Source organism: Perissodus microlepis, chromosome 6, assembly GCF_051167445.1.
Source record: "Perissodus microlepis isolate ML-2025 ecotype Zambia chromosome 6, ASM5116744v1, whole genome shotgun sequence".
In the NCBI taxonomy this organism is placed as follows: Eukaryota; Metazoa; Chordata; class Actinopteri; order Cichliformes; family Cichlidae; genus Perissodus; species Perissodus microlepis.
In genome coordinates this window covers 9,472,733-9,486,137 of record NC_140466.1, presented here as the reverse complement: position 1 = coordinate 9,486,137, position 13,405 = coordinate 9,472,733, and the positions used below count along the sequence as shown (strand labels likewise).

The 13,405-nt window shown below is 41.5% G+C and overlaps 1 protein-coding gene across 1 annotated transcript; it reads left to right on the top strand.

The window, feature by feature from the left end:
- Positions 1-3,282: 3,282 nt before the first annotated feature.
- notum1b (notum, palmitoleoyl-protein carboxylesterase b) lies at positions 3,283-13,371 on the top strand. Its single transcript, XM_084930580.1, has 11 exons — positions 3,283-4,020; positions 4,759-4,811; positions 4,947-5,042; positions 6,793-6,853; positions 7,760-7,818; positions 9,823-9,925; positions 10,004-10,195; positions 10,399-10,496; positions 10,589-10,736; positions 10,820-10,867; positions 12,381-13,371. The coding sequence occupies exons 1-11, from the start codon at positions 3,659-3,661 to the stop codon at positions 12,712-12,714; spliced, it is 1,554 nt and encodes a 517-aa protein (XP_084786706.1). The 5' UTR covers positions 3,283-3,658; the 3' UTR covers positions 12,715-13,371.
- Positions 13,372-13,405: the final 34 nt, after the last annotated feature.

The window sequence follows — 13,405 nt, the reverse complement described above, 5'->3', positions numbered from 1 at the left end:
GTCACAGTGTTTGTTTGAATAAGCTTTATTGACTCTGTCGCAGCAACACTTAAAGGTGCAGTTCGTTCAACTTTTAAGATTTTCTTCGTCTCACCTTTATGAGCGTTATTACCAAGCAAAATAATGTAAATTATACAGACATTAAAAAAATTAAGAAGAAATAACCCCCACAATGTTCTAGCGTCCCACTGCAATAGTCAAATAGCACTTTAAGAGACATCTGCTTGTCTCTTAAAGTGCTACAGCATGACAAAAATACTAAGAACACAACTTGCACTATATATTCATTTACTAAGCCTTACTATAGTTTAGACTGGCTAGTAGTTTATTGTCTTTTATTTTAAAAAACGCTACAGTGAAATATGTTAACACCAAATTCAGTTCGGTTTGGGTTTATTCATACGGTGCATTTTTGTATTCAAAACAACCATTGTCTCAAAAAGAGCACAGAGACAGAAACATAACACATGCTATGGGAGAGGGTAGACACAATTTAATGCCATGCAGTAGTGGCATGTAAATGCATCAGGAGTGAAAAGAGTGGACTAGAGAAGAAATGGTCTATGCATTGTAAATAAAATTTTACTTACTTTACTTTACTTGCATTGTGTGAAGTGTCCCAGCAGCCTGAACCAATAAAAGAATAACTAAGATGCTTTAGACTCATCTGATCCATCCCAAACGCTAAGCTTTATCAAAAAGGAAAGTTTGAAGCCGAATCTAAAAGTAGGGAGGGTGTCTGTTTCCTGAACCCAAACTGGGAGCTAACCTGATAGCTGAAGGATTTGCCTCAGACTCTGCTTTTAGAGATTGAACTGCTCTATTGGGATAGTATGATATTATAAGGTTTATATTTTGTATTCCCAGGGGAAATAATTTTGTCTACTTGAAACTAGTGTTAAATTTCTGACTTAACAGATGCATACAAGTGTAATTTGTAATTTTTTATTATTGGATCCCATGTTATGTACTGTGTATACTGGCAACTTACTAGAACACTTACATAAAAATAAGACCTCATTAATCATATTAATGCCAACTCTTACTTTCCCTTTTGTCAGAATAAACCAAAGGGGTTAGGGTTATTGACTAGTCTGTCTAAATCCAGCTAACAGAATTATTTATGAATTATAAACATGATGTGAATTACATGGCATTTACAGTCACCACATTAACCTGGGTGGACAGGGGAGACTTAAGTTTGGGAAGGTCTTTTCTACACATCCGTTTGTGTTAGAAAAAATAATTTGAGTGGGTTAACAACATCAGACTCAAATGTAAAAAAAAATCTAAAACCAGGTCTATTCATTCTGTGAAAAAAACCCTCCACAGCTTGAACTGTACAGTGTGCATCTAAAAACAACATGAAAATCATTACTCTTCCCTTGACCTTAAAAGCATAATAAGAAAACACAATCTGGCCTCATGAGAGAAGGAAATTGATCCTGTCTGTAAACTGACCACAACACAGTCACACACAGTCAATCTGCTCTCCATATGGAAAACCTAATGTACTGTATGTATGCAGTTTGAGCAACAACAATCAAGGCTGTTTTTTCTCAGCATGGATCAAATTGGATCAAAGCTGGAATAAGACGAGACAAACAACATGACAAGTGGTGCCAACAGATGGAGAGGTGTGAGGCCGAACAACTGACTGATTGACTGACTGCTTCAACAGCAACATTTAAAGACAAAGTCCACCTGGGAAAGAGAGACAGGCAGACAGAAATGAATGCGCTTCTCAGTCCTAGTGGGAAATTGCCACCATCTGAACAAACAAACAAACAATCAGTTTCCTTCCTCGCTCAGCAGGACTGAAACTTCAAAACTGTCTGGATAGAGCGCAAACTTATAAAGGCATCTGCAGTGGGTTTTACATGCTGAGAGACCTTTTTTTAAGTGTTCCTGTCATCATAAAAAACCATCAAAGATCGAAATCAAATTACAGGCAGTGTGTGAATGTTAGTCATCAGAGGACGGTGGATCTGGTGAATGAATGGGGACTTTTAAAGATGAGCAGATGTTAAAGAAACAATATGGGAAAACATAGCTTTCTGGTGTTAAACATATGGCTCATGAGCTACATGTGTCCCACCCATAGGTCCAGTCTGGCCTCCTGGATGGCTTAAAAAGATGTGAAAATCTCAGAGAACCTTTCACTTCACCAGAAGTTAACCTGTGTGTTAAGTGGTTAAAATGAATCACATGATTGCAGTGGCTGTACGAACGATTCATTTTATCCAAGTTTCACCATCTTCTTAGAAAAATAAGCTTTCAGGGATTAAGAATCTCTTTTCTTTTGAGCCTAGATGTGCGGGATTATTCTATTCTATTTTTCCAGTGGCTGGAAAAACAAGATCTCCCAGAGAAGAACACACAAACCACTTCACACTGACAAAGATTGTCTTAATGGGGAATCATACAATGTTTTATTGACCCAGCACACTTGAAATTAAATTGGTCACATATAAAATGACATTGACACCACTGATGAGTTCTCCAACCAGGCCAGCCAGTGCCGGTTCTCAAACTGCTTTGGGATTCTGTTCATGTATCTGTATCAATAAGAAGTCAGTTTTGGAAAAAGTGATTGTAAAGGAAAAGTAAAAAGTGGAGAAGATGAAGCGCTGGCTCACATTTACAATAAGGATGAGTCAAAGGTCTTCAATACAGTCAACAATTACAACAGAGTTAATAATTGTCACATAATAATCTAAAACTCACATACCGCAAGCATAGCTTAAATATTTTACTTGTCAGTAATTAGTGTTGATTTATGCTTTAGTGTGACTCAAAGCGATATCTGTTCGCCCTATCGCTGTCTACACATACCACACTCATGATTTAAAAACTTCCAGCGACCTTATCTCCTGTTGTGAAATAGCCCAAAAGATTATCTGATTATCTATCTTGAGCCACAAACACAAAGAAAATGCAGTTTAACTCTGAAGCGCATAAAAAGCCGCAAAACATGTGCATCAGTGGCGTGACCTTCTGCAGCGGAACGGCGTGTCCAACTGCGTTTTTTTACTCACACACTATGTTCAATTAAAGACACTTCAAAGGCTGCGCGGTCATATGATGACACAACATCAAAGGGGCCGGGGGTATGAGTGAACCGACTGAGGGGGCGTGCCAGGCATACGCGCGCTCTTGGTGTGAGACCCACGCCCCGCAAGGAGCATCCGCCAACGATAATAACGATTGGCCCGCGGGAGTGAGAAGCACGGGGGCAGGCAGGGGGGACGGGGGGAGGAGAGGGGAGGACCTCAAATAAATTCCGTCTTCATCCGCAGCTTATAAGACCTGAACCAAAAGGCAACAGGTCACTGGATAGACTGAGCTGGACGGAACTTCAGAGATTTTTACGCACGGAAGAACCCGTTTACTGGACGAACTGCACGCGATTTAAGGAAATGAACTGGAACTGCACGCGCATTTTGCATGATTTTGAATCCAGATACACATCTCTCAGGGCACCATGGAGACCCATAAGCTGTTTTTACCCAGCACTGCTGGTATAGGAGATCGTTTGCTTGAAGTCTCCATGCGCTTTCGAAGAACTTCCCGTCGATCTACCCACTCATAGGATATGCTGTGTTTTCTTCAGAGCCCACGCAAACACGCGAGGAACGTTCTCCAGTAATAATTAGAAATGCAGAGCCGTGGTGTGGTGAGAAACTCACTTGGACTGTCCGCGGTGCGCTCCTGCTTGCTGCTGCTCTTCATCCACCTGAGCGCACCGGTGGAGGCGAGGAGAGTGCGCGGCGGTCGGGCGCAAACACGGAGGGTGCAGCAGCAGCAGACGCCCCCGCCGTACAGGGAGCGGGTGGAAGGAGCAGAAAGCTTCCCGTTAGACTTCACAGCTGTGGAGGGCAACATGGACAACTTTGTAGTGCAGATAAAGAACTTAGCGCAGTCACTCTATCCGTGCTCTGCGCAAAAGCTGGACCAGGACATGAAGCTGCACTTTTTGAAGAACGTGTCCGTGACTTGCAACGACGGGTCACCTGCAGGGTAAGTGAATGGCCTGCAGATTCTTCAGAGTTTCTTAATGACCTACAGGCGTGATTTAAAACCACAGTTTTGACAGTAATTGGTAAGAATCTGAGACACGGAGGGGCAGATACACCGAACACCCGATCTGCGTTTTACTACTGGTTTAGATCCGTGTGCTCCATTCCCGTGTCACTCCGGATGTGACCAAAATGGATCAAAGGATCAGATCAGAGAGAGCGCCATGCACGCTGCAAATTAGCGCATACACGAGAGGGAGAGCGCGAGCGAGGAAGAGAGAGGGGCATTTATTCTTGCTCTGGCGACTTTACGATATAGCAAAATTAAGAGTAATGACAACAAAGATTATAACTAATGATAGTTCAAAGATTTATGGAATCACCAGTTAATTCCACTCAATGTCAAAGTTTTTAAACTCTGTTCCAAGTGTAAATTATAATATATTGTGGGCCAAATATGAATTAAATCGCTGTGAATGAGATGACTCTCAAGTGTGAGTGTGTGTGTGTGCTGCCAGCAGCATGGTGAGTTTCCTGTCGCTATGTGAAAAAACACAACCGGACATGTGCGGGTCTGCAGTACCCTGGCTCCTACAGAGAAGCTTAGTGATCAGAGCCAGATCTGTCAGTTCAGGATAACAGGAAGCATCCCCAGTGTGTGGAGACTGTTTGAATACATTCATGAATGTGTGAATACATCAGCGCTTTCACGCTGCTTTGTTTTGCTGTTCTTGTGCAGTTACTACATCAAGGAGTCAAAAGGAAGCAAGAGGTGGCTGCTGTTCCTGGAAGGTGAGGATGAAATACACCTGATTCAGACCACAGGGGGAACTCAGTGCAGCTATTTGTAACCTGTGTGTGTGTGTGTGTGTGTGTGTGTGTGTGTGTGTGTGTGTGTGTGTGTGTGTGTGTGTGTGTGTGGTTCAGGTGGATGGTACTGCTTCGACAGTCAGACCTGTGAGAGCAGGTATGAGACGATGAGGAGACTGATGAGCTCCACCAAGTGGCCACTAACCAGAACAGGTACAGTTCCTACAGTGTGTGCTTGCAGAATCCACTTCTACACATTGCCGTCTCTATCTGGCTGCTCATTTACTAACAGCTCGCAATTTCTTTTGCTTTTCTGAGGCTGCCCAAATTGACACATGGCACTGCTTCTCTTCCTCTCCATCATAATAATAATAATAATAATAATAATAATAATGGATTGCATTTATATAGCGCTTTTCGGGACCCCTCAAAGCGCTTTACAATACCACTATTCATTCACTCTCACTTTCATACACTGGTGAAGGCAAGGCTGCCATATCCCGCCATCATCATGAAGTGTCCTTGGAAGCTGACTGTAGTAAAACTCCATTAAATAACAAAAATGCTTGTTATCATGAGCCAGAACAGCTGTAGTTATTAGAATAGACAATTAATGAAAATTACTGCTGTGTGAATAAATAAAGCAAGCACACCAAAACAGGCTCCACCTGTTAACCTCTAGAAGTTTCCTTGGGCAAGATACTGTATTTAGTTGTATGTAGTTCTGAAGAACCGACACATCCTCTTGGATGAAAAGGAAAACTTTTTCAGGAACCTAAAGAAGCCCAGTTGCTTTTTAAGCACTCCTGACTTTCATGCAGTGGATGAGAGAGAACCTACATAGACATACAGTGTTGTAACTTGCTCAAAGAAACTTCCAGAGGTAAACAGACGGGATCAAACCACTGACCACAAGAAACACTCAAGAATATTGTCTTTACTTAAATTAAATGAATACCTTTAGCATAATTTATACTAGTTTTTGATTTGTAGCCTCAGTTTCACGATTTTAGCTGAAAGAAGTGGCACCCAGTGCGGTCTTCTGCTGCCGAAGCCCGTCATGTTGCACATTTAGAGATGCTCCTCTGTATACTTTGCTCATAACAATAGGTTATTTGAGTTACTGCTAAAGCTCAAAGCAGCCTGTCCATTCTCCTCTGACCTCTGGCATCAACATGGCATTTTCATCCAAAGAACTACTTTGGGGGGTCACTTCTCTGTAAACTGTAGAAATGGTTTTGTGGGAAAATCCCAGTTGATCCGTAGTTCAGAAAATACTCAGACCAATCCGTCTGGCACCAATAATAACTTAAAGAAGCTGCTTAAATCACCTTTCTTCTCCATTCTGATGCTCGGTTTGAACTTCATCAGGTCGCCTTCATTTTGTCCACATGCCAAAATGCACTGTGATTTGCCCATTCGATATTTGCTTTAATGAGGAGTTGTACCTAATGAAATGTTCAGTGATTATAGCCAGGCATGAAGGCGTTCCCTGGTTTGAGCAGATCTTGTGAATTCTCTGCACAGCCTCACAGAGGCTTCACTTTCCTCAGCAGGAAATAAAAACTTCCTCTGAATGAATGAGATCCATTGAAGTGTTTGCGTTTCCACTTTAGCTGAGATCGCACTAATCATCGTGAGTCAAACTGTCTGGTTGTTTCCCTCCAACCATCAGGGAACTCCTTGTTTGTTTATGAGTCTCTCCCTCCGACTCTGTATACTTTACACTGGTGGCCAGTGCAGCAGCCACACAGGCTCTTTAGTGCCTACGTGTAAATGCTGACCAAAGCAGAGAAAGTTAACGACTGTTTGTCGCAGGGGAATCACCTTCAACAGTAAAACACAAAGCAGGGTTAAAGAATTGTCGCAGCACATCTGACCTTTTTCTGACCTCTTTAACTCTACAGTTTATCTATACAGTTACCATCATGTCACATCTCATCCATCTTCCCTCCTTTCACAGGAAGGGGAATTTTGTCTCCACAGCCGGAGGAAAACCCTCACTGGTGGAACGCCAACATGGTGTAAGAAAGCATGCCGCTCCTTCTCTGTACATTTAATGCTTTTGTGCATTTTCCCTCTCATTTTTTTTCAGGGATAATTCCTTCACTTCTGTCAGAATTAAAATCTTTATGTTAATGAGTTTGTTTGTTTTTTTTTAACATTTTGGTTGCTTCATATGAATATTTTCAGTTTGTGATATTCTCTGTGATAAATATATACTTTTACTTTGAAGTACAAGCTCTAATTTGAAAGAAACTGAGTCAGTTTTTATGACGTAACAGGGTGTTGCCATGGCTGAGGTGATACTTGAGACAGTGAACTACTTCTCATGGGTTAATGCAAATTTAGCATACTAAAGAAGATTATTGCCTAGAACTATGCTGTTTAAATTTGATACTAAGTTACAAATAGCATTAATTATTGGAAAGATTTCCATTTTTTGTCTTTTATATACAGTTACAGTGGTGGATGAGTGATGGGGTCAGCATATATTCAGCATAGATAGCCAAAAATAATGAAATATGTAGAATGTTAAGCCCAATCCTATCACACTGTAGGGATGAATCATAGAAATAAAGCAAAGCATCTTCAGTAGTGTGTCAAAAAATGAAAATATGGAGCTGGAATTTAGCATAGCCAACACCCTTTTAAGCTTAAATGGTTTATTTGCAAGTTTCCTTGCAGTTATTGATAATTTCATTTAGAACATATACAATATAAGATACACAGTGATGTTGTTTTTGTCATTATTGCCCGGCTGTCTGCACACACTTGTGCTTGTTGTGTTCTGTTTACTGTCACACAGCCAACGGGGCTTTTTAATCAGTCAGCATCATCAAATCTAAATGTCTAAACGAGTCTGGCTGCGATTCCAGGTTGCCTGTGTTCTCCTAACAGTGTTTGTCTCACTCCCGTGCCCCCCACAGGTTCATCCCGTACTGCTCCAGCGACGTGTGGAGCGGAGCCACCCCGAAGACAGATCAAAGTAAGACCCAGTGCGTGATCGCTCAGTGTGTGAGCTTGTGGCTCTGGTTAAGAGAAGGATTTATAAAGAAAGATTTATCAGTGGAGTCAAAGGGCTTCGTGTGTGGAGCCTCTTTTAGCTCTCAGATCTATAAATTTTTTAGCTTCCTCTTCTGGTTTATTGAAAACCTCATTATATTTTATTTGATGCGTTTCAGGCACTTGGAAAAACATCTTTGATTTACAGCGTCACAAACCAACCCACATTCACTCATCCGTTAAAACTGCAGAAATCAATAAAAGAAGGCGAAAAACAGCATTTGGAGAAATATTCACCCCTCCTCCTGCAACTCTTTCCTCTCTTTTGTGTTTCGTCACACGTGTACGAGCTTCATACACACGAATAAAAACAAGTCACTGCTGACTTTGGCTTCACACAGAACAGGCCTCAGTCTCCCATGTGGAAGTCCTCTGTGTAACTCGCTGTGCCCTCAACTTAACCCGTAGACCAGGGTTGTCACAGATTTTCACTTCACTTACTACGATAAGAAATCTATGACATTATCACAACATTTATAGAAAATTTAAAGTAATTAATATAAGCTTTATTGACCCTGTTGAATTGGGCTGCAATTATTTCTTTGCTCTCAGTGTTCGACAACAGACAATACTGACAAAATCAGCACACACAGCATTTATATGTGCAGCAGTGCAAAGTGTGGACATGTTGGAATAAATAGGGGATGGATAATTTGTTACTATCTATAAATATATGTATACATGTACAAAGGAATACAAAAAAAAAAATTACACAGTTGTTTATGCTGTCGATCTTATTTTTTACAAAATATTGAGATTTCTTCTTTTCTTTTTTTTAATCATAGGATATCGTTGCTATGCAGTTCTCATGACAACCTATGATGACAAACAAAGACACAATCCATAATCATTAGTGACTTATCAATCATAAAGTTGCCACTTTATCCTTTTTGACTCTAACAGGTAAATGGTAAATGGACTGGTTCTTATATAGCGCTTTTCTATTCTCCTGGAGTACTCAAAGCTCTATACAACACGCCGCATTCACCCCATACACACCCATTCACACAAGCACTATTATCTATACGGTGCTTTCTAGCTATCATTCATACGCATTCATACTCCGATGGATGCATCGGAGAGCAAGTCGGGTTTAGTATCTTGCCCAAGGATATTTGGCATGCAAAACGGGGGAGCCAGGGATCGAACCACCAGCCGATCAGCAGCTGACCTGCTCTACCTCCCGAGCTACAGCCACCCCTTATCGTTTTTTCACTTACCCGGTGAGGTGGGGAGACGAGCCCCCGAGCGGGCTCTCGCTTCTGGTGTCAAGCGCCTGGCAAGCGTTAGTAGCGACGTTGCTTTTTGACCCTTCGATGTCGGCTCTTCCTATCATTGTGAAGAAGAATTCTAACAGGGACCATAAATGATAAAATTAGCATCATGATGTATTCATTAGGACTTGATACTAGTGCATTATTATTTATTTATTTATTTATTTTATAAGAAACAAACTCTTTTTCAAGACAAAAATAAGCCCCCTGCTGGCCATTAGAAACAATGTAGGTTTAAGCCGCTTCACTTTTCACATCAGGAGGCTTTATCCATTTTTAATATACAGTCTATGGTCCTATCCCTTTACCTTTTTTCTCTTTATACTGTCTCACCTGATCTGATATGAAGGCCAAGGTCTGCTATCTCAGTCTACATTCTCTACACCCTGAGTACAGCCTACTGCATCAACAGTCTTAAAACAGTAGATCCTTTGTGTTGTGTGAGGTCATTCAGTTCAATTCCTTTTATTTATAAACCACCAAATCACAGCAAGTCACCTCAAGGCACTTTATACTGTAAGGTCAAGACTACTCAGCTGCCTGTCTCCACAACTGAGTATAAATCCAGGCTTCAGTGTGCCACGTGGCCTCATGTTTATAAATAACTATATTCATTTATATTCTATTCATATTTTATTTCTATTTATTCTCAGGTGATTATGCGTTCATGGGCTCTCTGATCATTAAGGAGGTGGTGAATGAGCTGCTGACAAAAGGGCTAGAAAACGCCAAGGTTCTGCTCCTGGCAGGCAGCAGGTTAGTTCAGCTTCATGTGCGTCCGTGCTTTTCACCAAAGGCGGCTGCTCACTGTTAACTCACTGTTTGTGTCTCCAGTGCCGGTGGGACGGGTGTCCTGCTGAATGTGGACCAGGTTGCAGAGCAGCTGGAGACCCAGGGATATACAGGGGTGCAGGTCAGGGGCCTGGCTGATTCTGGATGGTTCCTGGATAACAAACAGTACAAATTCACAGACTGCCTGGATACAATCAGCTGTGCTCCCACTGAAGCCATAAAGAGAGGCATCAGGTAAGATGACGATGATGCTCAAGGAGTGATATAGTGACTTTTTTTTCCACCAGAGTGTCTAAACGTTTTTTTATTTGGCCAATACTATCCCTGTGTAGTAGCATGAAGCAGTGAATGAATGAAGTATTGAAGCTACAACCAAGAACTGTGGGAGGGACGGCCAGACAGATTTTGAAAATGTGCGATGGTTAATGTTTGTGCAGGTACTGGGGAGGACTGGTGCCAGAGAGCTGCAGGCAGGCTCACGCGGGAGAGGAGTGGAACTGTTTCTTCGGATATAAAGTCTACCCCACATTAAAAAGTGAGTCACCACACACCCCGAGCCTCTCAGCTAGACAGAAGATGATGCGTCATTTAAAGTCTGACCCACGGAACGTCCTTTCTACCCTGCAGGCCCGGTGTTTGTGGCGCAGTGGCTCTTCGACGAGGCCCAGCTGACGGTCGATAACATCCACCTGACCGGACAGCCCATCCACGAGGGCCAGTGGAGGTACATCCAGAAATTGGGGCAGGAGCTGAGGCTTACGCTTCGTGACGTACCGTAAGGAAGAAAAACGCTCATACGCGCTCACAGATATGATAAGACTTCAGTTTTTATGACACTCTGCCCTTTCTGATTGACAGGGCAATGTTTGCACCGGCATGCCTGTCTCATGAGCTCATCACGAGAGCGTAAGTAAAAATCAAACCATAGATAGATAAGTAGGGTAAATTTATACATAAATTGCACAGTGAGAAAATGAACCAGATCTGTGAATTTTAGTATTTCTGATTTTAAGAATAGTGGATTTGTGTGATCTCTGTAATCAGTTTTATGGATTATCCTTATGGCCCTTTTTTTGCAATATGAAGATTGATGATAGCGAACATTTATAAGTATTGCCCCAAACCTCTGCACTGTAAAGCAAATACAGTGAAATCTGAACAATAGAGAACGTGGAGTGATTTCACTCAAAATTGAAATACTTCTTGAAATGTTGTTACGTATATGATTTATATGGGACTTCCAGCTTTTTTTTTTTTTATCATCTATCATCACACCAAGAAACTTTTGTTCAAGAACTCTTTCATTTTCCACATCATCTATATGAATCTGCACTTATCAGTTTCTTTGGGAATTCCCAAAAAGAATGATTTTAGTTTTACGTAGATTTAGTGATAGGTTGTTCCTGTCAAACCACTTTTTGATTTTGCACATTTCTGAAGTAATCGTATCCAGCAGCTCCTTTAGATCTACAAATAACACTACTTTTAATATATCAGATACCTTACGAATATCATTTATATAAATAATTTTGGACCCAGTACAGAGCCTTGTGGAACACCACAAGCAATGTCCAAGCATGAGGTTATTAATTAATATGTCGTGATTGATTGTATCAAACGCTTTCTTGAGATCGAGGAATAATCCAGCTGCATACTGTTTCTGATGTTATAGCATTTGTAATCTCCTCGATTGATTCAATTAATGCCAGTGATCTTGATCTTTTCAATCTGAATCCTTACTGACTGTCAGAGAGTAATTTATATTTATCTAAGAATCTAAAATCTGCCCAAACATAAATAAAATGTTTTGAAAAGGGGCATAAAAAGTTAAATAGAAGAAAGAAGAGAACATCAGTGTTCAGGAACCAGTCCAGCTTGTCATCCAACAGAACCCCAGATATTTATAAGAGTGCACCACCATGGCATGGCTGAGAAATCCACCACCATCTCCTTGGTTTCAAGGGCATTGAGATGGAGGAAACTCCTACTGCACCAGTCCCTGAAGGTTCCTGCATTCCTGTCCCTGTCTGCTCCTGATACATGCTACAACAGCAGTATCATCAGAATATTTTTGCACGTGGCAGATTTTGAGCTGTATTTAAAATCTGCTGTATAGAGTGTGAACAGAAACAGGGCTAAAAAGGTCCCTGTGCTGCACCTCACTGTCCCAGAGAGTTTCCCAGACTAACAAACTGAGGTCCTTTTGTTAAGTTGTCTGTTTCCCTGGACATAAGGCAGGGATTCATACCCGTCCCCTCCAACTTGTGTCTCCATGAATTTTACTAAATGCACTTGAGAAATCAAACAATGAAATACTCATGAAGCATCAGTTTCTTATACTTGAGCGCACTTTTCCTGTGGACTGTTCTTCATCTTAGTAACCTTTGCTCCATCACTTTTGGTCTTCCCATCACTGCAGGGACTGGACGGACATCCGAGTGAAAGGAATCTCCCTCCCCAGAGCCCTCCACTGCTGGGACCGCAGCCTCCATCACAACCTCCACATCAACAGCAGCCACAGCCACCAAAAGCACATGACCCCTCCCGTGAGAGGTTGTCTTCTACAGCTGATCGACAGCTGCCCGTGGCCGCACTGCAACCCCTCCTGCCCGACCATTCGGGACCAGCTGACAGGACAAGAGATGAGCGTCATCCAGTTCCTGAAGCACATGGGCTTCGACGTGCAGAAGATGGCTCAGCAGCAGGGGATGGAGCCCAAGAAGCTACTGGGCATGCTCAATAACGGGAACTGAGACACATTTTCAGAAGAGTGGATGAAAACTGAGATATCCACCAACAAAATAAACACACAAAAGTGCCTCGTGAGTCAGCTGAATACAATCAAACCAATGATTGAGCTCTTAAACTACACTATATGAGATCACATCAGATCAACATAACCTCCATAAATATGCAGTTTTATGTACTGTATCATTTATATGTGCAGGTCCGTCTCCGGAGTTGTGATGGGAAAGACTGGAAACACTTCCCAGTTTGTTGTTGTGGATTTTTCCAGCATGTTCTTTGTGGGACTTTGGTGCTCACCTCTAAAATATCCAGTTCAGAAACCCATCTACGGTGCTGCTGTTTCAACCCTTCACCAAATATGCTGCTTTTTTTTTTTCTCTTTATGGAAAAGATAATTTAATGGGTAATATTTACTGATATAAAGACGAAATATTACTTTGTTCTTCAGGCCACGGTTAAAGGATTTATTTATTTTTCTACTGAAGAGATCTTTTTATATTTCCTTACGGTCAAACACAGTTAACCACCTACATACCACCAACTACATATTTGGCTTTTTACCTGCATGTTTGTTTAAAGAAAAGAAAGAAGGAAAGAAAAGAAAGTGTATGCTTGTAGAGTGCATTATGTCCATACTGTTCTTCAGGCTGTAAGCCTTATATTTTGTTGTATGGTAGTAGTGCCAACTCCTTTTAA